The sequence below is a fragment of the Cervus canadensis genome, chromosome 5 (genome assembly GCF_019320065.1).
Source record: "Cervus canadensis isolate Bull #8, Minnesota chromosome 5, ASM1932006v1, whole genome shotgun sequence".
NCBI lineage: Eukaryota > Metazoa > Chordata > Mammalia > Artiodactyla > Cervidae > Cervus > Cervus canadensis.
The window spans coordinates 411,568-437,232 of NC_057390.1; the positions used below are offsets into that span (position 1 = coordinate 411,568).

The following is a 25,665-nucleotide window of genomic DNA, read 5'->3' on the forward strand; positions in this document are numbered from 1 at the left end:
GAGGGCGAGCTGCCTGACAGATAGCACAGGTTCCGGTTCCTTGCTGCAACCAGATCCAAGTGCGCATCTCTGAAAGCTCGCAACTTAAAGGTTTGTGTGTAGCGAACTTACTGTATGGAAGGAAACATCTGTCCCATTTTCATTAGCCATCTCCATAAAATTCTCTTCCAGAGACAAAGGCCACACAAACAAAAGTTAAAGTCTGAACCAGCCCATCAGGAAGGGTTTATTTCATCACACGCCATCAGGCACAATATTCATTTCTGAACCCCAGGAATTACCTCCTTCGGTTGTGCTGGCAAGAATCCAAGGGCTTATTGCAGACCAGCCGACTTCATTCATGCAGGACACGCCGATGCTGTAATTCGCCAGAGCTTGCAGCTGCTCGATTTGATACAGATGTGCTGAAGCCGAGGTGTTAAAAACCCTGACTGAGCCATGACTCAGCGGCTCAACTTCCTTGACCTAAATGAAGAGTACAAATCGTGGACCAGGCGTGAGTAAAGCAGCAGGAACGTTAGACTCGGGCATCCGTGCCTCCAGCGTGCACGGCCCTTCCTCTGCATGCGAGGAAGTACCTGCTTCCTTTCGGGTCACACCCTAAACTTCCCACCAGCATGTTATTCATGCTACTTACCTGAGCCACAGTTGGGAGCCTGATGAAAAATGCCTGAAATAACTGTTCTCACTGTGGCAGGTAACAGAGCAAATACATCATCATCTCAACATTATAATCCTTATAATTTACATTTAACCGAAAAGAAAGGTAGCTTTTCCTCTCTCAGAATCACTTTAATTCTTGGACTTTTTTTTTTCCCAGTTGTTTCACATAATCAATAACGACCTGAAATATATACAATCTGACCCTTTAAAGAGAACATTTCCCAAATCCTACTTTAGAAGATGAGACACTTAATTAAAAAAAAATAATAATCTGTATTTCATTATGTAACCTGAGGCATTCTGCTGTTGTCTTGAGGCTAATTTGAGCGTGTCACTTATTCTTACCCCCTAATTCCCACTCCAATATAAACTCAACTTCAAAAGCACACACAGATAATGCAGATTTTATGGCATTTTTTGGTGGAGAGATATAGGAAAGGATCATTTGCACCTTACCCAACAAGCTTTTCTCCAAATCCTTAGAAAACCTATCAGCTCTTTCTTCTGAGTCCTTGTACCCCATCTTTCCCTCCATAACCACCACCAGTCTCCCCATATCCCTCTCCAGATGTCTTCTGTACGTATAGCCAAGAGGAGTGAATCCCCAGCAAGTCTAGTCTTATGGAAGTCTTATGGAAGTCTAGTCTAGTCTTATGGAAGTCCCCAGCAAGTCTTATGGAAACTTCCAGCTTTGCCCTTGGAAACCTCTTATCGGGGGTCATGCAGAGTCTTCCTTCACTGTATGTTTTTGAAGGTGAAGTGACAGTGCTAGTCATTCAGTCGTGTCTGACTCCTTGGGACCCCATGGACTGCAGCCACCAGGCTCCTCTATCCAGGGAATTCTGCAGGCAGGAATACTGCAGTGAATTGCCATGCCCTCCTCCAGGGACTCTTCCCAACCCAGGGATCGAGCCTGGGTGTCCAGCATGACAGGAAGATTTGTCACCGTCGGAGCCAGCAGGGAAGCCTTCACTGCATATTTTTCACTATTTCTAAAACATGTTGTACTGATAAAAATCAGAAAAGACTGAATAGTATTGGACAAAACCGAAGTCACCAAGAACAATTTGGGAAAAAAATCTTAAACCCACAAAATGAATTCCTGATAATAATGGGCTTGAAATTATAGGGTGTGGATATACAGTCTTGTTATTTCAGGAGATATATGTTTGAAATTTAGGTCAAGGGGTCACAAGCTGACATTGTGGAATTCTAAATCCCCCAGCGTATATGATGAGGAGGGGCACTGGGGTGGAGTCTCATGTCTGACTCAGACCCACAGACTCCACCGGGTGACAAGACGGAGCCCATTGGCCTGAGGAGCCGCCAGAGGAGAACCCAGGAGCTGGGTGCTTATCTTGGTGGTGGCTGTTGGCAGAAATTACTTTTTGTTTCTTCACTTTAAAGTCTGCACCGACCTCCTGGTGACCAAGCACTGGAACGAAGGTGGAAGAAACCCTGGGTCCCCACCCCTGCCCACCTCCGGAGCGGTACACTGCCCTGCTGCCACTCACAGGGACACTCTGGAAGGGATGTTCCTAGACGAGGCTGTGGTTTCTGTAACAGTGCTCGGTGGGTCCTGGGGCATGAAACAGTAAGACTATGTGGGAGAGGTAAAAATAGAAATGGAGTCCAGAGCCCAAAAATGGGTGAAGAATGAAACCAACGCCGGGACCAAAGGAAGTGAGCGGGTGTGTCCTGCTAGTGCATGGATCTGAATCTTGTCCAAACATTCGTTTGTTACTAAGTCAGAGTTTAGCATTGCAATGAACTGGGAATCTGCTACAAAATCTGCTGCAAAACTATACTTGGTCCCTTCAGAAATGGGAAGACACTGTTAATACACAGCTTGGTGCTCTGCGAAGACCTGGAGGGCTGGGACGGCCGGTGCGGTGAGAGGAGATATACGTATATATTTAGCCAATTCAGGTTGCTGTACAGCAGAAACTAACACAAAATTGTAAAGCAAGTATATTCCAATTTTTAAAAAAACAATATAAAAGTATATAACTTGTAGAGCCAATTCTGACCAACTTCGCTAGGACTGCCAGAGAAAATACAGAACACTTAGTTATATTTAAAGTTCAATTCAGTTCAGTCGCTCAGTCATGTCCAACTCGTTACAACCCCACGGACACACCAGGCCTCCCTGTCCATCACCAACTCCTGGAGTTTACTCAAACTCATGCCCATTGAGTCGGTGATGCCATCCAACCATCTCATCCTCTGTCATCCCCTTCTCCCCCTGCCCCCAATCCCTCCCAGCATCAGGGTCTTTTCAAACGAGTTAGCTCTTTGCATCAGGTGGCCAAAGTATTGGAGTTTCAACTTTAGAATCAGTCCTTCCAATGAATACCCAGGACTGATCTCCTTTAGGATGGACTGGTTGGATCTCCTTGCAGTCGAAGGGACTCTCAAGAGTCTTCTCCAACACCACAGTTCAAAAGCATCAATTCTTCAGTGCTCAGCTTTCTTTATAGTGCAACTCTCACATCCATACATGACTACAGGAAAAACCATAGCCTTGACTAGACGGACCTTTTTTAGCAAAGTAATGTCTTTGCTTTTTAATATGCTGTCTAGGTTGGTCATAACTTTTCTTCCAAGGAGCAAGCGTCTCTTAATTTCATGGCTGCAGTCACCATCTGCAGTGATTTTGGAGCCCAAATAAATAAAGTCTGCCACTGTTTCCACTGTTTCTCCATCTGTTTGCTATGAAGTGATGGGACTGGATACCATGATCTTTGTTTTCTGAATGTTGAGCTTTAAGCCAACTTTTTCACTCTCCTCTTTTACTTTCATCAAGAGGCTTTTTAGTTCTTCTTCACTTCCTGCCATAAGGGTGGTGTCACCTGCATATCTGAGGTTATTGATATTTTTCCCAGCAATTTTGATTCCAGCTTGTGCTTCATCCAGCCCAGCGTTTCTCATGATGCACTCTGCATATAAGTTAAATAAGCAGAATGACAATATACAGCCTTGACGTACTGCTTTTCTTGTGTGGAACCAGTCTGTTGTTCCATGTCCAGTTCTAACTGTTGCTTCCTGACCTGCATACAGGTTTCTCAAGAGGCAGGTCAGGTGGTCTGGTATTCCCATCTCTTTCCGAATTTTCCACAGTTTATTGTGATCCACACAGTCAAAGGCTTTGGCACAGTCAATAAAGTAGAAATAGATGTTTTTCTGGAACTTCCTTTTTTCGATGATCCAGGAAATGTTGGCAATTTGATCTCTGGTTCCTCTGCCTTTTCGAAAACCAGCTTGAACATCTGGAAGTTCACGGTTCATGTACTGTTGAAGCCTGGCTTGGAGAATTTTGAGCATTACTTTGCTAGTGTGTGAGATGAGTGCAATTGTGTGGCAGTTTGAGCATTCTTTGGGATTGCCTTTCTTAGGGATTGGAATGAAAACTGACCTTTTCCAGTCCTGTGGCCACTGCTACTTTCCAAATTTGCTGGCATATTGAGTGCAGCACTTTCACAGCATCATCTTTCAGGATTGAAATAGCTCAACTGGAATTCCATCACCTCCACTAGCTTTGTTCGTAGTGATGCTTCCTAAGGCCCACTTGACTTCACATTCTAGGATGTCTGGCTCTAGGTGAGTGATCACACCTTTGTGATTGTCTGGGTCATGAAGATCTTTTTTGTACAGTTCTTCTGTGTATTCTTGCCACCTCTTCTTGATATCTTCTGCTTCTGTTAGGTCCATCCATTTCTGTCCTTTATTGAGCCCATCTTTGTGTGAAATGTTCCCTTGGTATGTCTAATTTTCTTGAAGAGATCTCTAGTCTTTCCCATTCTATTGTTTTCCTCTATTTCTTTGCACTGATCATTGAGGAAGGCTTTCTTATCTCTCCTTGCTATTCTTTGGAACTCTGCATTCAAGTGGGTATATCTTTCCTTTTCTCCTTTGCTTTGGCTTCTCTTCTTTTCACAGCTATTCGTTAGGCCTCCTCAGACAGCCATTTTGCCTTTTTGCATTTCTTTTTCTTGGGGATGGTCTTGATCTCTGTCTCCTATACAATGTCATGAACCTCCATCCATAGTTCATCAGGCACTCTGTCTATCAGATCTAGTCCCTTAAATCTACTTCTCACTTCCACTGGATAATCGTCAGGGATTTGACTTAGGTCATACCTGAATGGTCTAGTGGTTTTCCCTACTTTCTTCAATTTCAGCCTGAATTTGGCAATAAGGAGTTCATGGTCTGAACCACAGTCAGCTCCTGGTCTTGTTTTTGCTGAATGTGTAGAGCTTCTCCATCTTTGGCTGCAAACAATATAATCACTCTGATTTCGGTGTTGACCATCTGGTGATGTCCATGTGTAGAGTCTTCTCTTGTGTTGTTGGAAGAGGGTATTTGCTATGACCAGTACATTGTCTTGGCAGAACTCTATTAGCCTTTGCCCTGCTTCATTCTGTACTCCAAGGCTAAATTTCCCTGTTACGCCAGGTGTTTCTTGACTTCCTACTTTTGCACTCCAGTCCCCTATAATGAAAAGGACATCTTTTATGGGGTGTTAATTCTAGAAGGTCTTGTAGGTCTTCATGAAACCGTTCAACTTCAGATTCTTCAGCATTACTGGTTGGGGTATAGACTTGGATTACCATGATATTGAATGGTTTGCCTTGGAAACGAACAGAGATCATTCTGTCGTTTTTGCGATTGCATCCAAGTACTGCATTTCGGACTCTTTTGCTGACTATGATGGCTACTCCATTTCTTCTAAGGGATTCCTGCCCACAGTAGTAGATATAATGGTCATCTGAGTTAAATTCACTCATTCCAGTCCATCTTAGTTCACTGATTCCTAGAATGTCAATGTTCACTCTTGTCATCTCCTGTTTGACCACTTCCAATTTGCCTTGATTCATGGGCCTAACATTCCAGGTTCCTATGCGATATTGCTCTTTACAGCATCAGACCTTGCTTCTATCACCAGTCACATCCACAACTGAGTATTGTTTTTGCTTTGGCTCCATCCCTTCATTCTTTCTGGAGTTAGTTCTCCACTGATATCCAGTAGCATATTGGGCACCTACTGACCTGGGGAGTTCCTCTTTCAGTGTCCTATCTTTTTGCCTTATCATACTGTTCATGGGGTTCTCAAGGCAAGAATACTGAAGTGGTTTGCATTCCCTTCTCCAGTGGACCACATTTTTTCAGAACTCTCCACCATGACCCGTCTGTCTTGCGTGGCCTTACACATTATTGCTCATAGTTTCATTGAGTTAGACAAGGTCGTGGTACAAGTGATTAGATTGGTTAGTTTTCTGTGATTGTGGCTTTCAGTCTTTCTGCCCTCTGATGGAGAAGGATAAGAGGCTTATGAAAGCTTCCTGATGGGAGAGGCTGACTGAGGGGGAAACTGGTTCTTGTTCTGATGGGCGGGGCCATGCTCAGTAAATCTTTAATCCAATTTTCTGTTGATGGGTGGGGCTGTGTTCCCTCCCTGCTATTTACCTGGGGCCAAACTATGGTGGAGGTAATGTAATGAAGATAATGGTGGCCTCCCTCAAAAGATCCCATGCTGTACTGCTACAGTCCGTGCCCCCAACCCTGCAGCAGGCCACCACCAGCCCACACCTTCACCAGAGAATCCTGGACACCCACAGGCAAGTCTCTTATGGGGTCACCTTTCCTTTCTCCTGGGTTCTAGTACACAAGGTTCTGTTTGTGCCCTCCAAGAGTCTTTTCCCCAGACCTATGTAAGTTCTGGCAGCTCTATGGTGGGGTTAATGGCGACCTCCTCCAAGAGGGCTTATGCCATCCCCATGTCTGCTGCATCCATGCCCCTGTCCCTGTGGGAGACCTCCGCCAACCCGTAACTCCACAGGAGACGCCCAAACACAGTTCTGTCTCGGTCTCTGTGGGGTCCCTGGGTCCTGGTGCACACAAGGTTTGTTTGATCCTTCTGAGTGTCTCTGGTGGGAATGGGGTTTGATTCTAAACGTGAATTCGCCCCTCCTACCATCTTGCTGGGGCTTCTCCTTTGCCCCTAGACATTGGGTATCTCTTTACGGCAGCTCCAGCGCCTACCGTCTTACTGGGGTTTCTCTGACCTTGGACGTGAGGTATCTCCACACAGCTGGTCCAGCAAAGCTCAGCCAGCGCTGCTGACCTTGGACATGGGGAGTCTATTTACGGCTGCTCCAGCGAAGATCAAACAGACAACCAATAATTATGGGTATAGGTATGACACAAAATCAGCAGTGTAATTATCTTATAAAGTAACTGTGTTTCTATTTGCTAAATCTGGAGAGATGGAAAGGAGAATGGGTGAAGGGAGTCTGAGCTAGCTGGTGGGAGAAAGACAGGAAAACCATAGAACAGGTTAACCATAGGACCCAACGTGGGCAAGGGGGCTGCAATTTGGCAGTCTCAGGATGCTTCTTCATTCCATAGCCACGCAAAGCTTGGGCAAAGAGACAGAAAGCACCACAGAAGCTTGTGGTGATCCGTCTTCCTCCTGGAGGGAGACCTGGTGCTTTCAGGCTTCCCAACGACCCTACTCTGTCTCACATCTACCCCAAGAACCGCTCTTCTCGGGGGTGGCAGGGTTGTGGGGAACGGTACTCTTCCTCAGCCTCCCTGAACGTAACAACCTCCTACAGGAAGGAGTCTCATGTTCCTCTTGGACTCTTCAACCAGCTCAGTGACTGGAAACAATCTTTAAAAAGGCCAGTCCACATAGGGAATATAACCATGTTTTATAATAACTATAAATAGAGTATCGGCTTCCTATGTAGCTCAGCTGGTAAAGAATCCGCCTGCAGCGCAGGTGATCCTGGTTCGATTCCTGGGCCAGGAAGTCCCCCTGGAGAAAGGATAGGTTACCCACCCCAGTATTCTTGGGCTTCCTTGGTGGCTCAGAGGGTAAACAATCCACCTGCCATGCAGGAGACCCGGGTTCAATCCCTGGGTCGGGAAGATCCCCTGGAGGAGGGCATGGCAACCCACTCCAGTATTCTTGCCTGGAGAATCCCATGGACAGAGGAGCCTGGCGGGCTGCAGTCCCTGGGGTCGCACAGAGTCTGACATGACTGAGCGACTAAGCACAGCACATAAATGGAGTATAACCTATAACAATCTGAACCACTATGTTGTACACTTGAAATTGTGCTTCGGCAAAGGGAGGCTGATCCATGCCTCATTTATGTCTGTATACAGGGACAGTTATGTCCATAGACAGGGAAACAGGCCCTGTTGGTCCCTAAAACAACAGAGTCCTGAAATACATGAAGCAAACATTGAGAGAACTGAAGGGAGAAATAGACAATTCAAAAACAATAGTTGACATCACAATTTCCTATTTTCGATAATAGATAAAACCACAAGGCAGAAGATTAACAAGGAAACGGAGTAAGTGAACAAGACTATATATAAACCATCTGGACCTAACAGACATTGCAAATGCTCTACCCAGCCATAGCTTAATACACCTTCTCCTCAAGTGCACACAGAACATTCTCTAGGATAGAACATATGTAAGGCCACATGTGGGCACTCAGTAAAAGATAGTGTTACTGCTCCCCTTCCGTTTTTTATGAAGTGAATGTTCACAGCAGAGTCTATTTCATGGCAAGGCATCATTTTAGGGTGTGTGTGTGTGTGCTCAGTCATGTCCGACTCTGCGACCGCCAGGCTCCTCTGTCCACGGAATTTTCCAGGCAAGAATACTGGAGTGGGTTGCCATTTCCTACTCCAGGGGATCTTTCCGACCCAGGGAATGAACCTGCATTTCTTGCATCTCCTGCTGTGACAGGCGGATTCTTTACCACTGCACCTAACTTATATTTCTCATAGCTCTATTTTATATCAATTTTAGATAGTGAGAGATGACTCTACAAGGTCTGTCATCCCCAATTTTTCCAACAGGCTGAGTTGGTACATTCCATAGTGAGGATGACCTGTCTCTTGTCCTTTATGGCCACCAATCCAGGGGGAGCCAGGCTGGAGAATGCCTGGCTTCCTGAACCCCTGGTCACAAGCCAGATGTGTTTTTGTACCTTAAAAATTCATTCTCCCTGGTCTCATGACGTTCTTTCTTAGAAACACATTTCTCCTCCAACTGGGCCCTGGACCGCGCACAAAGAAGGGCACAGCATCCCAGGAGGGCAGAACATCACAGAATGGCGCACGGCTGGTGGACACGGGGCAGGCAGGAGGTCAAGGGCTTCTGAATAGGGGTGTCAACTTGATGTCTGTGCCACTCTTCAGGTGGAAAAAAAATCAGGCAGAGTCACTGAGCCTCAAATAGCTAGTTCTCTTCATCAAGAAAGGTTACCTGAATTCTGCAATCGCTGAGTGGGGAGTAGCCGTCAAAACCCGGGACCCAGGAGATGAGGATGCTGTGTGCGGAGCTGTTGTGGACCCTGACTTCAGTAGGTGGGGAGGGAATTGCTATGTAAAAGACAAAAGACACACCACAGACACAATTATAAACCACAGGAGGTCACAGCTACCAAACAAGTGCATTAATACCAACCCCATGTCTGCTTCTTGAGACTGGGAAAACTAAACATGAGTTTTAAAGAGGAGCCACCTTCTGGGTGAGGGTAATCATATAAGCCTCTAGATTGGTCTTGCAGTGACAGGATGACTGCCTGGACCAGGCGTGGGATGTAGACCTATGCTCCTACCCACTGATGACCTGAGAACTTTTAGCTGGACGAGCATGGGGAGATATCCATTTCCTCCTGCTCTGTGCGGGGGTGTCGCTGGTGCTCGAAATGAGGGCAAAGAGCCTGGCCCTCCCTATCTGCCGTATGTTTTACTGTTGTTCAGTCGCTAAGCCGTGCCCAGCTCTTTGCAACCCCACGGACTGCAGCACGCCAGGCTCCCCTGTCCTTCACTAACCCCCGGAGTTTGCTCAAACTCATGTCCATTGAGTTGGTGATGCTATCTTACCATCTCATCCTCTGTCACCCCCGCCTCTTTTTGCCTTCAATTTTTTCCAGCATCAGGGTTTTTTCCAATGAGTCAGCTCTTTGCATCAGGTGGCCAGAGTATCGGAGTTTCAGCTTCAGCATCAGTCCTTCCAATGAATATTCAGGGTTGAATTCCTTTAGGATGGACTGGTTTGATCTCCTTGCAGTCCAAGGGACTTTCAAGAGTCTTCTCCAGCATTACAGTTTGAAAGCATGAATTCTTCGGCACTCAGCTTTTTTTATGGTCCAATTCTTACATTCATAAATGAGTACTGGAAAAACCATAGCTTTGACTAGATGGATCTTTGGCTGCAAAGCGATGTCTTTGCTTTTTTTTTTTTTTTTTGTCTTTGCTTTTTAATACTCTGTCTAGGTTTGTCATAGCTTTCCTTCCAAGGAGCAAAGCATCTTTTAATATCACGGCTACAGTCGCCATTCACAGTGATTTTGGAGCCCAAGAAGAGGAAATCTGTCACTACTCCATTTTTTCCCTTTCTCTCTGTCTTTGTGTGCGTGCTCAATCGCTCAGTCATGTCTGACTGCTTTCTGACCCCATGGACTGTAGTCCGCCAGGTTCCTCCATCAATAGGATTTCCCAAGCAAGAATACTGGAGTGTGTTGCCATTTCCTACACTAGGGGAATCTTTTGGACCCAGGAATTGGACCTGAACATCTGTCTTCATCCCTCAGCTAAAAGCTGAGTTGGGGAGACCTACATGAACCAAAGAGGAGTGGCTTGCCCTGAGAAAAAGAGGGGTACCACGGGAACGTGTGCGAGTGCACGTGTGCCTGTGTGTGTGTGTGTGATGGCGGAAGGAAGCTTTCTTGGCTGAGGAAATGGGTGAGTCAGCTCAAGCCAAAGAGCCAAGTGCATCTGCTCTTGGGGAGGGGAAGGCAGGCCGTAATGAATGTGTGATGACCTCAGTCACAGGTGGGACATGGCTAGATATTCATTAGCAACAGATTAGTACTAATAATCTATTATTAACAGAATCTAACACAGTATTGATAACATTCAACACAGATCTGTTTTTTTTTAATGTATTAAAATCTGTGAATCAATACTGCTTTCATTATTTATTTATTTACTTTTGGCTGCACCACATGGCTTGCAGGATTCTTAGTTCCCCAACCAGGAATCGAACCCTTGTCCTTAGCAGTGAAAGCCCGAAATCCTAACCACTGGACCGCCAGAGAATACTCATACATTAAACTTTCTTTTGATATGTGTGATATTTTGATGTGGACCAGTTTTTTAAAGTCGTTATTGAATTTGTTACAATATTGCTTCTGCTTTAGATTTTGATTTTTTGACGGTGAAGTATGTGGAATCTTAGCTCCCCAACCGGGGATCAAACTTGCACCCCCTGCACTGGGAGACAACATCTTAACCAGTGGACCACCAGGAAAGTCCCTAAACTCTTAATTAATGTTAATAACCACATTTATGGGCTTCTCTGGTGGCTCAGACAGTAAAGAATCTGCCTGTAATGCAGGACACCTAGGTTCCATCCCTGGGCCAGGAAGATCCCCTGGAGAAGGGAACAGAAGCTCACTCCAGTATTCTTGCCTGGAGAATCCCATGGACAGAGGAGCCTGGTGGGCTACAGTCCTCGGGGTTGCAGAGTCAGACACAATTAAGCGGCTAACACACATACAACAACATTTATAATCCAAAAAGATGACTAATGTTTTTGAATGAGTGCTTACTATGTGCCAGGAATCTTTATGGACTTCATTTGATCGTGATTAGAACTCTATGAGAGAAGTAGTCTTACAATCCCCATAGATGGGAGGGGAAATTTGAGGACCAAAGAAGTTAAAAACTTGCCAAAGCTCACAGAGCTCATTAGCAACAGAATGGGGACTTGAACTCAGGTCTGTCTCAACCCAGAGCTGCGTATCTCTCATCAGGACGCTGGTGGCTGGCTGTGGGAGCAGGGAGCAGACCAGCGTGAAGACCAGCACGGGCTGGAGAGTGTGATCACCACTTAGCCGGCTGCACGGCCCACCACGGCACAGTTCTATGCCCTCTCCACTCAGCTCTCTCTTCTGTTGCATGCGGAGAGACTGCACTGTTCGATGGGGCTGAAATGAGGATGCAATGAGGTAACACATGCACGAGGTCTGGGGGATATGTCTTGGCGATGAAGGCGAGGACAGGAGGCACAGATGAGGGGAAGAAAAGACCATATTAAGCACCCACTGGGCATGGTCAGGATTCCAGTTTTACCAGGAGACACACACAGCTTGATGAGTGAGAAAGCCAGAGTTCCGTTTGACTCACTTTCCTAAATACATTATCTGCTTTTCCAGATCCAAATCTGGCTACATATACCTCAATTGATGACAGATTGGCAGGGACTTTTGGTTGCTTTGACATACATGTTAAAGAAAGCCCAAAACCTGAGTTTAAGAAATAGGACTTGTTAAAGTCCTAGTTGAGATTCTGTCTGAAGCATGAAATTCAAGAAGTGCTTCTCACTTTATGGATTTTTAAACTTTAAGATATTGATGCTTTATGAAAATGTCTTTATAAATTTACGCCCACTGGTGGGTTCCTGAAATTCCTGGCATTTCTTTTGAAAATTTTAATAATGTGATTCATAATGAAGGAAGGAAGTTATACAGTTCCTCTTGTAATAACTTTCAGTTTGCTCATTTTTCCATTCCAACGATGTTTTAGAAAATGCCCTCTCATAGCTTCTTCTAGCTGATTTGCTGAAACTAAACATCAGCAGTGAAGCTTGGTGTGCTGCAGTTCATGGGGTCGCAAAGAGCCGGACACGTCTGAGCGACTGAGCAAAGCAACAGACGTCAGCACCTTTAAAAGCTACAGTGCCTTGTACTTTTGAGTCTTCTGCTACGCCTTACCCACCCTTTAACTCATTATTAAACACACCACTTTTTCCCTCTATCATTTCCTCCAAGGACAAGACCAAAAGGAGTACAAACTCAGTATTTCCTTCTCAATATTTAAATTAAGAACAAATAATGTAGAGAATAGAACAAATAACCCCCAAGGTGGAGGGGGTTAAGGGAGGGATGGAATGGTAGGCTGGGGTTAGCTGATGTAAACTTTTATATATAGGATGGATCCTATATATGGTCCTATTGTAGATCACCAAGAACTACATATTCAATAACCTATGATAAACCATAAGGGAAAAGAATATTTTAAAGTGTGTATATATATATATACTTTACATATATATATACATATATATATATATGTAAAGACTGAATCACTTTGCTGTACATCAGTAATTAACACAATATGGTAAACCAACTATACTTCAATAAAAATTCATTAATTATTAAAAATATAAATTAAGAACAAATACTAAAACATATTATTTCCTTGAATTTCTATGAGAAAGGTTAAGGAGATGATTTGAAAAGGTAACAAAAGTTTCTCCTTTCAAGTTTCAGATTTTTATTTTATTTTTTAAAAGCTTCTAATTGCCTTAGAATGTTGTATTGGTTTCTGTTGTATAGCAAAGTGAATAAGTTATATATATACATATATATGTCTTTTTTTTTTTTTTTTCCCTTCCCATTTAGGTCACCACAGAGCATTGAGTAGCATTCTCTGGGCTATATATTGAGCTCTCACTAATGATCTATTTTATATACAGTATCAATAGTATATATATATCCATCTCAATCCCTCCCACCCCAGCTTCAGTTTGCTCTCTACATCTGTGTCTCTATTTCCGCTTTGCACATAGGTTCATCTGTATCAATTTTTCCAAAGTGTCAGGTTTAAATATCTTTGATCCCACAGAAGGGGGAGGAAGAGACAGATGTTGGATTGGCATGTCTCTACCAGCCTGGGGGTGCCTGCAAACGCCTGCCTTTCATTTTGTTACATCCCAGTTTAGGGGAAGCAAGGGGTGGGACAGAGATCAGGAGAGAGAGGGACCAGAGCACTGGGCCCCCAGGAGAGGCATGACGCTGACCTCCTCCCTTCTCAGAGCAGCTGCTTGGGGGACTGGCTCCAGCTCCAGCTGCCCAGGGAAGGACACAGCCCATCCCGAGATCAGTGGGCGCTAGTTCAGTATGGCAGAGTAAAAACTGAAAAGAGGAGCTAAGATGATCTGGGTCAACATTTCAGCCTATTTTCTTCTCTGACTGAGCAGAAAACTCAACTAGTTACTGTTGATCAAAGACAAGTGTCAGGCCCTGTTATGAGTATTTCTGTTTGCATTATCTCATTGAACCCTCAGGAAGAGATGTAATTATCACCATTTTACAGAGGGGCACTGAAGGTGTTGAGTGACTTCTTCAAGGTCACAAAGGGAAGCCAGGGCTCAATCCCAGGCAGCTGGCTGCACAGCTCACAATGTACTTCCCCTGCAATATGCAGGGGGGACCCACCCTGACACTCACCTTTGATGTTGATCTGCACGCTTTTGGACACGGTCAGCCCTTTTTGATTGTGGGCCTCACAACTGAAGATTGTGGTCTTGGTCAGGCCTAGAGGAGAAGGAGACCAATGAGACCAGGGCTGGAGAGACAGGCTGCTGTTTATCAGAATCCTGCGTGAGTCTGGGCATCCTTTTACTTCATGGTTCAGTGCTTCAAGCCATAAATGCAAAGTTAATTAAAAATGTGTGTTGGTGTTTGAAAAACAAACCCTAGGTACCAGCAGCAAGGCAACAATGGGCTTAAAAGACATCTGTAATTTATTAAAATTCTTTCTTTTTTCCCAGTGGTGAGACATGGGGTAACAAAGCAGTATCATTTAGTTTAAAAATTTCAGCACAGAGCTATGGGGATTGTGTGCGTGCCTAATTCCTCAGCTGTGTCCAACTCTGTGACCCCGCGGGCTGCAGCCCGCCAGGCTTCTCTGTCCCTGTGAATGTCCAGGCAAGAATACTGGAATGGGTGCCATTCCCTCCTCCAGGGGAGCTTCCCTGCCCAGGGAGGGAGCCCGCATCTCTTGCATCTCCTGCACTGGCAGGCATATTCTTTATCAGCGTGCCACCCGGGAAGCCTGCAGTGGGAATTACTGGCCACAGTGTTAAGAAAAGTGGTTTATGGGGCTCACCTAGACAGCCCCCTGCTTAGCATCCCCGTGTATCCTATGCTACGCACTGTGGACATGTCAGAACTCCAGAAACAGCAGGACCAAAGTCACAGTTTTTAAAACCTCTGATGAAAGAAATTTCTGTTGCACTGATCCTTTTTTAATAGTAAAAGTCAATGTATTCATAAGGAATTATGTAAACCCAAGGCATCACTATTGCTTGAAGACACCGGTGCTGAATGAAGAAAAATTCTACCATTTCAGAGGTTTAAAGACATCTTAGAAATGAAAAATATTCAGTTGACTCATTCATTTTAAGGAGAAAGGAAGAGAAGCAATCCAGATCTTGGTTTCTTTAATTTTATTACTATTTTAATTCTTTTGACTGCGCTGTGTGGCATGTGGGATCTTAGTTCCTCAACCAGGTATTGAACCCATGTCCCCTGCATTGGAAGCACAGAGTCTTAACCACTGGACTTCCAGGGAAGTCCCAAGATCTTGGTTTCTTTCTTTTTAAAATGTTTTTATTTATTTAGTTGCTTAATGTCTTAGTTATGGCATGTGGGATCACACCTAGGCCTCCTGTACTGGGAACATGGAGTCTTAGCCACTGGATCACCAGGGAAGTCCCCCTTGGTTTCTTATAATACTACGCGCCAGTGAAAGGAGCCGGAGTTCCTCGGAGAAATGCTGATTTTCAGTTTGGAACAGTAAACATGTAAGATGAGCCTGGAGCAAAATATAAAACATATGACACACATACACCCACACATGCACAAAAGGATGGGTGGGGGTGGTGGCAAAGAGACACAGAAGCCAGCTAAAAAACTCCCAGTCACCAAAGCGGGAACAAGTTGAACAAGAAAATAAAGTGGCATTAGATTGTAACCCAAAGTATAAAATAATTATCCATGAGTTGTTTAGTTGCTCAGTCATGTCCAACTCTTTTTTGACCCCATGGACTGTATCCCACCAGGCTCCTCCGTCCATGGGATTGCCCAGGCAAGAATACTGGAGTGGGTTGCCATGCCGTCCTCCAAGGGATCTTCCTGACCCCAGGATGGAACCTGCATCTCCTGCATCTCCTACATTGGCAGGCAGATTCTTTACTGCTAAGCCACCTAGGAAGCCCCTTTACCAATATACACAAATGATTAAATAAATGGGAGAAGAGACAAACCCCCATGCAGAAGAATTCCAAGTGATTTTTATACTGATGCTCCGCTCCTAAAGAGGAGCATTAATCCTTACTCCTGCACATGACTTCCTTCCAAAGAGATCGAAATGGAAAGGGGAATCAAAGAAAAACTTTCAAATGAGAAACTGACAAACACTAGCTCAGGCGGAGGGTCAAGGTCAAGGTCAATGCTGTAAGCCATGCTGACAGAGTATACCTCTGATGTGATGTGATGAAAAGGGCACTTCCCTCTGGGGTCCTCCCCCACCAAAACATAGAGCCCAAATATAATCATGAGGAAAAGGAGGTAAACATCAGACAGGTCCAGACTGCGGGACACAGTACAGAAAAAGACCTGACCAGTACTCCTCAAAACCATCCATGTCATTAAAAACAAGGGAAGTTTGCGACATTGTCACAACCAAGAGAAGCCGAATGAGACACAACTAAATCCTGGGCCAGTAAAAGGACGCTAGGTGAAGACTAAGAAAATCTGAATCAACTATGGACTTTAGTTGATAATGATGTCTCAGGAATTTTCAGGGGTGACAGAATAATCTGCTACATGCTAGTTTCAGGCTTACTTACTGAAACGACATTTCAGTGAGATAAAAAGACATGCTTGGGGTCTTCCCTGGTGGTCCAGTGGCTAAGACTCTGAGCTCCCAGTGCCGGGGGCCCAGGCTTGATCCCTGGTCAGGGAACTAGAGCCCATGTGCCACTAACTAAGACTCAGCACAGCCAAATACATAACAATATAGTATATAATATAATATTATTATATAATAATAATAGAAATAAGGTGCACAATGAACATAACACACTTGAATCATCCCCAAACCATCCCCCTACCCACTACCTCTGGTCCATGGAAAAACTGTCTTCCATGAAACTGGTCCCTCATGCCAAAAAGGTTGGGGACCGCTGCTCTGTGCCACCACCTGGGCCCCTGTAGCCCACCACCTTTTCACAGGCAGACCTGTGACCTTTGGCTTTTCCTGCTGGAGTATCACCTGTTTAACCTTCCAGGTCATCAGTTCCCAAATGAGATACCTGTTTCACCAGGCAATGTGAACTGGCAAAACTTGGCTTATGTTTAGAAAAATCAGCTTTGGCTCAATCATAAGACCCAGGGAGCTGCTAGGCAACTTACATTTTGTACATATTTGAGCAGACTTCTGCAGGCTAAAACCAATCATTTGACTTCAATCACCCTCGTCCAAACTCTTGGGAAACCCTTGAAAACAAACGATGAATCCCTCTGACAACTGGTGGTGAGGGCAAGCCTGGGCCTGCAAGGAGACAAGAGGATGGACCTACTTTCTTGAGATCCACCATCTCCTACAGATCCCAGAGTAAGATGAGTCAGGCCCATGGCTTTTTGGTCCTGCAAGGTTGATCGATGTCGAGAGTGAAACCACTCCTCATGCAACAGGATTTTAGGTTAAGGGGGAAGACATTTTGCCTCTTTGTGCTTCTCTTCGGAGGACACACAAAGTCAGGAAAACAATCAGCAGCTAATTCCCTGGCACAAGGCACCCACTCTGACTCAGAACTGCCCACAAGAAGCCAAGCCATCAAGGGCAGTAGTTTATCCCACGGGTTGAGGTGGTGAATGCCCACAGGCCAAACAGAGGCTAGCAAAGAGAAATGGAGGCTGATTCCAACCCAGATTAACTTACTCTAGAATTGAATGGGTGAAAACTTAAGGCCAAATATAGGCTTCCTGGCTTAATGTATTCAGTGATACATTTTTTTTTGGCTTAAGGGTGTTAGCTTCCCACTTGGAGACTCATTTATAAACCTGGGTTGACTGCAACAACCAAGATGGACTAAGAAAGAGAGCTACCCCATCACTTCTCCGTTCTCCTCCCTCAATACCAGACTAGAATAGATCTTGAAGTTTTAGAGCCCAACCCTTGTGGTTTTCCAGGGAGAAAAGTACCCACCCACCACGTCTCCACCCTCCCATCCAATCTCGCAAACATCCCCAACACCAGCACCTCCACATCTCCTGTTGCCAGGTCCTCTTCTCGTGGGCACCCCCAGACTCCAGGACATCCCACCCAAGTTCACTATGATGGTTTGCGCCCCTCTTGCTTGGCACTCTGCTGGTTTAAAAAAAGACAGCTCCTGACACAAGGTAAAAAGATACTCTAGGGAACTTTCAGCCACGGGATGCTCCCTCAAGGGAAGGACAATCAGAACTGCCGAGGAGGCAGCTCCTAAGAGCACAGTCAGGGTGTTTCTTTGAGTTCTGGGTTAAACAATCCTGTCCTTTTATTTTTTTCCCCTGGTGTTCATCTTTCTACCCAGAGAGGAGAGAAATACAATAATATGCTGCATAAATGAAGGGCTTACACTTATGAACTTGGAACTCACTTTCTGCCCTGAATTCATTCACTCAACATTTACTGCATAGCTGCTATGTGCCAGATATTTTCCCAGGCACCTGGGATCTATCCATGAATAAAGCAAAGGTACCTGCCTTTATAAAGCTCACATTCTCAAGGACAAAAGAGGGTGAGAAATGATAGCCTTAATAAATGTTACCAAAAGGAGTTTGTGGGTCCAGCTGCTTGCCCCTCAAAAGCCAATAAACAGGCCAGATTGGTGGAAAGGAAAGTTTGCTTTATTTCAGGTGCTGGCAACTGGGTGGGGGAGGGTGGCAGACATCTGTCCAAAGGCCAACTTCCAACCCCACCAAGCAGCGGGTGAGAGCTTTTAAAGACAGATTGTGGCGGGTGGTCTACATGCGGCAACAGCACGGTCATTTCTAAGTTATCTTCAAATTGGTCATCAGTCATCTGACCAGCATCATCTTGGTTGTTTTAGGTACAGTTAATCTTTAGTTCTAGGGTTCATTTGTTCCCATTTTTTTTTTGTGGCCAATTGTCGGAATTGTGACAGCTCATGTCCTGGGTACAGTCTGCTCATCATGTAGTTAACTTCCCCAGCTAGGTATCTATAAGACAGCTCACAGGATGTGGCTCGGAATCTTATCCGTAGCCCTTGAGAAAGAGCTAAAGGCCCTTGACTATGCTTAATGACTACATTATTATTATCTAGTCTCCTTTGATTGTTTTCCTTTGTTTCCACATTTCTCACTTCTCTGATTAAACTTATTCTTTGAATAAAGTTTTCCAGATTCAAAAGGCAGGCAGCAGACATTGCAGGGGGCAGGCAGGGGGAGGCAGAGACCTGCCCCGTTTGATAAGCTGCATGCTGTATTAGAAGGCGATTAATGCTCGGGAAAAACAGAAGAGGGTCAGGGGGTCGGGGCGTGTGGAGAAGTGGCAGTGATTTTAAACATGCAGGTCAGAGGTGGCTCCTTGAGAAACGTTCTCTGAGGAAAGACTTGGGGTGAGGGAATGGGCCAAGTTTATTCTGGAGGGTGAGGAAAGGTTTGAAGTCAGGGAATATATTTGTCAGGCCTTCTTCCTCCAAGAGAGATGGGAAACCTGGGGTTTTGAGCAGAAGACTGATATGACCTAGTCTATGTTTTATGAGGCTCGTTCCAGCTGCCACGCAAAGGCTAGACCTTAGGCAAGCAGGTCCCTTACTTGTTCCAAATTTCTTCCTGATCTGTAAAATGGTAATTAGGAAATACCTAACTGTATCGTTGACTGCTATGAGGTTCTTTACTGAAAGCACTGTGAGAATTACAAATTGACACACAAGTTCTAGTTATTATTGTTACTGTTGTCATTATAACGAATATTAAGAACTATAAAAAAAATTTTTAAAAAAACCACAAAAACTACAGGGACTTCCCTGGTGGCCAGTGATTAAGACTCCATGCTTCCACTGCAAGAAGTGCCAGTTCAATCCCTGGTCCAGGAACTAAGACTCTTGCATGCCTTGCTCTATGGCCCCAAAATAGTAATAATAACAAAAAAGAAAAGCACTATAGCCAATTAACTAAAAGCAAAACTAGCTTAGCTGCTTTCTGAATGTGGATTTTAACATAAAACAAGTATTTTTTAAAAGTAAAAACCAGGACGTTCCTGCTGGCTCAGTGGTGAAGAATCCACCTGCCAATGCAGGTGACATGGGTTTGCTCCCTGGTCTGCGAAGATCCCACGTGCTGGGGAACAGCTCAGCCGGTGCACCACAGTGACTTAGCCTGTGCTCTAGAGCCTCTGTTCCGCAACAAGAGAAGCCACCGCAATGGGAGGCCCGCGTCCTGCAACTAAGAGTAGCCCCCGCTTGCCCCAACTAAGAAAAGCCTGAGCAGCAATGAAGACCCAGCACAGCCAAAAATAAAGAAGTAAATAAAAACATTTTTTCAAAAAAGTAAAAACCAGAAAGATCAGCCTAAGTTCCTGATCCTGGTAGGAAGGTAGCTCAGAACGGACAGTGAGTTTTAGTAATTGTTTCATATAAAAATTTGTTTCAGGTAACGTTTGAGTCACTCCTGTAGGTTGCTTCTGTACCAAAGTCCTTACATACATTATTTCACTGAATCTTCACAAAGATTCTGTGAGGTAGACACTGTTATTATCCCTATTTTATATAAAGAAGGCAAGTAACTTGCCTAGGGACACATAATGGTGAACTGACACTAGTTAATGGGATCTCAACCACTTAACCTATAACATATCTTGTCGCTAAACACCACAGAGCAAAAGCTTTCTGTAGCTCTGCTCTTTATTTTGGGACTCGATTTTGCTGATGACAAAGTACTTCCTTGGGGGGAAAAAGTGACTTTGTTTTGAAATAGTTTTCGATTCGCAAGAAATTACAGAACTAGTACAGAGCTCCTAGCACCCTTCACCCAGGTTCCCCTGGTGGTGACACCTTACGTAATCACAGTAGCATGATCAAGTGACTTTGGAGCACTGTACATATGCTCAGTTGTTGTCGTGTCCAGCTCTTTGTACCCCTCTGGACTGCAGCCCACCAGGCTCCTCTGTCTATGGGATTTTCCAGGCAACAATACTGGAGTGGATTGCCATTTCCTCCTCCAGGTGACCTTCCCAACCAGGGACTGAACCTGCATCTCTTGTGTCTCCTGCAACTGAACCACCCAGGAAGCCCAATACTACTAACTAAAATACAGGCAGGCCTTATTCAGATTTCACTAGTTTTTGGTTTTGCTTTATTTGGGGGAGGGGGGACTTTTATGAAATTTCCATGAAATTTTATTACAGGTATAAATATGTATACAAATCAACTGTTTCATCACCAAAAAGAAGCTCCCAGGGCCTTCCCTGGGGGTCCAGTGGTTAAGACTCTGAGCGTTGACTGCAGGGGGTGCAGGTTTGACCCCTGGTTGGGGAACTAAGATCCCACATGCCCTAGTGGTAGAGCCAAGACAAAAAAAGCTCCCCCACGCCAACCCGTTTACAAACATCCTTCCGTCAACCTGATCCCTGGCAGGAGCTGAGGTGTACATCATTACTATAACCCTTTCATTTTGAGAATGTTACCTAAATGGAATTACACAGTATGTAACCTTTGAGGCAGGTTCTGTTGACTCAGAATCATGCCCTTTAGACAAAGTACTTCTTTGCTCACATTTCTTAAAGACAGCGCCTACGTCACAGAAGAAAAAACAACTGGTATCATGAGGGAAAAGTGTATGATCTTCCTGTTCCTAAATGTGCCTGCTCCAGGCAGGCTCTGGGTGGGTACACAGCCCCTCAAAGCCATCTCAAGTCAAAACAGCCTCAGCCTAGTTCCCTAAATACCATCTACTTACTGGGAGGGGCTCAGGTATCACACTAAATTGTTTTCTAAGTTAAGAATAGAAGTAAATAAGAATAAGTGTGAATGTAGTTCTTTCACAGTGCTGCAAAATTTTAACAGTTTAAAACATTTTTTATTCTGAAATGTTAGCTATATATTTACAGAAACAGATAGGGAGTTCCACGTATCCTTCACTCTACCTCCCCGATGTCTCAAATAACTACAGTGTCAAAACCAGAAAACTGACACTGGTACCTTCCACGGAGCTTATTCAGATTTTTCCAGTTACATGTGGACTCATTTGTGTGTATGTGTGTGTGTGTTGCTTTGTGTAAGTTTATCACATGTGTAGCTTCATGTAACCATATCCCACTAAAGTTTATGTTAAAAAGCACACTATCAGCCTAAAGAATGCTCAATTTCTATTTTACTTCTATCTTCTTAACCAAAGAGAACAAAAATCTTCAAATTAAAGAAAGTAAAATGAAGACTGTAAAGAATCTAAAGCCCAAAATAGGTATCAGTTGTGATGGTATATCTGACCATTTAGAAATAAATAAGGTCACCAAGTTGAAACAACTTATATCAATATATACAGCCTTGGGTATTAAATTTTGCAGATCCTTCTACTTGTTAAGAAAACTGAAGAGGAAAAGTTCTAGATGAACAGAGATGGGGACTTCCCTGGTGGTCCAGTGATTGGGACTCTTGACTTCCAATGCAGGGGATATGAGTTCAATCCTTGGTCAGGGAACTAGATCCCACATGCTGAGCAGTGGCCAAAATGTAAGACAAAATAAATTCTAGATGAACAGAGATGGACAGATTTTGTCCTTGTTTTCATAAAGAAAATGATACTGATTTTGGCAAGTACAAAATCAGTGAGAGACGGAATCCACAGTAGAACTTCAGAGAAGGTTATCAACTTGGCGTCTCGGACACCTGTCCTAGAAGGACAGGAGTGGAGTTCAGCTCACCAACAGGAAGTCAAGTCTGATTTCAAAATGAATTGCAAACTGATTTCCAGTCTTTCCAGGACAGTTCCTAGTCCAACGTATCAAGGAATATCTTAGAAGACAAGATGGAGAGATAAATGGTGGAAAAAATAAAATTAGGCAGATTCACTGCTGGTTGAAAAGTAGAAGAAAGAGCTGATTTCATGAATTCATATCAACTCAGAGGGTGCCTGATGGCCACTGTGTTTTGGCCTTGGTTGAATCAGAATCTAGACAGGAAACAGGGAGAGAATCAAGGTTCAAAATTGCCTTAGTAGATTGGGATGATGAGATAAATTTTCATAGGAATAAAGGTCACATGGTAGGCTGAAATTTCAAAATAAGTATACAAAAAGCAGCAGAGTCTTGATTTTGCAGCAATTTATGAGAAAAATGCTTGGGGATTTCAGTTAACCTCAGACTCAACGTGAACAAATACATTAACCTTCACCAAAAAGGTCATGTAAACTGCATGATCAGAAAGAAAGCAGTCAGCATATTTCAAATGGAGAGCCAACCAGGTCCTATTATGCAGCCAGGGCGCTCTGTCCAGTGCTGAGAACCAGCAGGACCGGCGTGGGGCTGGGGGAGAACAGAGACCCGTGTATGCTTGGCTGAGCCCCTCTGCTGCCACCCGAAACTACCACAACACTGTTAATTGGCTAACTCCAACATAAAATAAAAAGTGTTTTTTTTTTTTTTAAAAAGCAAGGTAAAAAAAAAAAATATTCAAAACACAAGAGATTACAATCTCCACTTAACTTCACACACATCTTTTCAAAATAACACCAACGCTACCAAGCTCTTTCAACAAAGAGAGGAGTTGGGAACACTTTCCAACTATGTTTTATGAGGTCAATGCTACCCAGATGCCAAAACTGACATCACAAAAACAAAGTTATAAACCAGTTTCCTTCATGAACGCTGTTGTGTGATAACGACTTGCACTAGCTTTTGTCCCTGGTAATTTACTGAGGAACAAGAGTGGCTTTGTTATGCTAATGAGGCAACTCAAGGCGGATCCATAGATGACTTCAAGATGGGGACTGGTCACCAGAATGACTAAATCTTGTGATGGGAGGGTTGGGGCTCTGATCCACCTGATACTAGCTCAAGTTCCTGACCTCTAGGAACGAGAGGGAGGTCTGGAGACAGTATTCCGTCATGGTTAACGCTTTGATCAGTTATGCCACATAATGAAGCCCCCATAAAAAAATTCTGAACACCAAAGCTCAGTAGTTTCTTGTTCTGTGAACACACTGATGCACCAGGTGACACTCTTCAAGGCAGAAAAGCTCTGCATCTGAGACCCTCCCAGACTTCATCCTGTGTGTGTCCTTGGTGAAATAAACTATAACGTAAGTAGAGCACTCTTCTGAGTTCTATGAGTTATTCTAAAAAATCACTGAACCCAAAGGGGTCATGACGGCTGTTGTTTAGTCACTAAGTCTGAAGGGACACCAGACTGTGACCCTCTGGACTGTAGCCCACCAGGCTCCTCTGAACATGGGATTCTCCAGGCAAGAATACTGGAGTGGGTTGCCATTTCTTCCTCCAGGGGATCTTCCCAATCCAGGGATGAAACCCACACCTCCTGCATTGGAGGTGGATTCTTTACCACGAAGCCATTTGGGAAACCCAAGGGGGGCCATAGGAAGCTCCGAATTGACAGCCAGTAAGTAAGGAGTACGGGTGGCTTGGGGACTCCCTTGAGACTCGTGGATGGCGGCTGCGGTGAGGGCAGGCTTGTGGCAGATGCTGTCCTGACCACGGGTCCTCACTAACTCACAGTGATTGGGAGCAGAAGCAGCAGTACAAGCAGTCGGTGTTACCCCGGAAAAAGATTAAATGCAAAAATATTTAACTTAGTATCTATCAGCCGATGGAATCTATCACAATACATCAAGACCAAGCAGAGTTTAGCCCAGGAATGCAACACTCGTTTAAAATTCGAAAATCCAAATCAATGTAATTTGCCACATGAAGAGAATAAAGGCGAAAAACGATATGACCTCAATAGATGGCAGAGGCCCAACACAAAAGAATACATACCTTATGATTTCATTTATGTAAATTTCAATACCAGGCAAAATTTATATATGAAACTAGACATCAGAACAAGGTCACCTGCGGGAGGTGCAGGCTGACCCAAAGGGAAAAGGGGGTACTTCCTGGGGTGATAGCAATGTTCTACATACTGACTGAAGTGGTGGTTATATGACTGTCTACATTTATCATGACTCATTGAGTGTGTGCTTGAGTTCTACGCATTTGATTATATGTCAATTTAACCTACATATTTCATTGTATGCCCCATAAATCTTCTTTACAGGACTTCAAAACAATCATCCAGAGCAGGTGGGATCTATTTTTTTAAAGTTGATTTTGAACAAATAAGTCATTTGATGATCAATTCCTCAGAGAAACTCAAAGAAAACTCAGATGAAGGCAGAGACAATCATAACATTCCTCGTGGAGTCAGGAGTAAGAAAAGTGATTCAGAGACAATACCTCCAGCTGGCAATCACTTGCTGGCCCATTCTCACCATAAACATTCAGTGAATACTACCATGAGTCAGGCTGTGTCTTGGGAGAGACAAAGCCCTTGACTTACTAAGCATACATTCTCTAAGAAGACAGACAAGGAGACGAAACAAATAAACAGGGTAATGACAGACTGTGACCAGTGCAACGAAGGAAGTCCACAAGAATACGTGCCATGCCTGAGAGTCAATAAAGGAGTGAGGAGGACCCAAAAGAATGACCAGGAAAGACCTCTGTGCAGAAGTGTTACCTGACACGTGTCACGGGATGAAGGGCAAATGGAATAACATTGTAGGCAGACAGAAGAAATGATGCAAAGGTCCTGAGGCAGGGAGAAGGGGGATGCTTCTGAGAAAACAAAAGACAATCACTGTGACTGGTGCTTAATTAGCAGGGCGGAAAGAGTGGGTGGGGGTGGGATTGGAAAGTAGAGTGGGGACCAGAGCACTCAGATCCTATGAGGAGGAACAGAAAGGCCTCTTGAGAGAAAGTCAAAGATAACAGGCAGCCACTGAAGAGCTCCAGCAGGCAGGGGACATGACCTACCATGGAGGACAAGAGTGGGGATAAGGCTGGACACAAACAGACCAGTTAGGGTGCTACTGCAGAGATGCTGGCAAGAGCTGGGGG

General features: G+C 44.4%; 1 protein-coding gene across 1 annotated transcript in view; it reads right to left on the minus strand.

Moving 5' to 3' along the window:
* Window positions 1-25,665, minus strand: part of MERTK (MER proto-oncogene, tyrosine kinase) — a 113,692-nt gene that overhangs the window by 40,313 nt on the left and 47,714 nt on the right. The window contains exons 5-7 of the mRNA XM_043467712.1: window positions 13,989-14,075; window positions 8,954-9,069; window positions 282-465 (exon numbers count right to left, since the gene is read on the minus strand). Coding sequence (XP_043323647.1) covers window positions 282-465; window positions 8,954-9,069; window positions 13,989-14,075 — 387 coding nt within the window. The remainder of the gene's footprint in view (window positions 1-281; window positions 466-8,953; window positions 9,070-13,988; window positions 14,076-25,665) is intronic.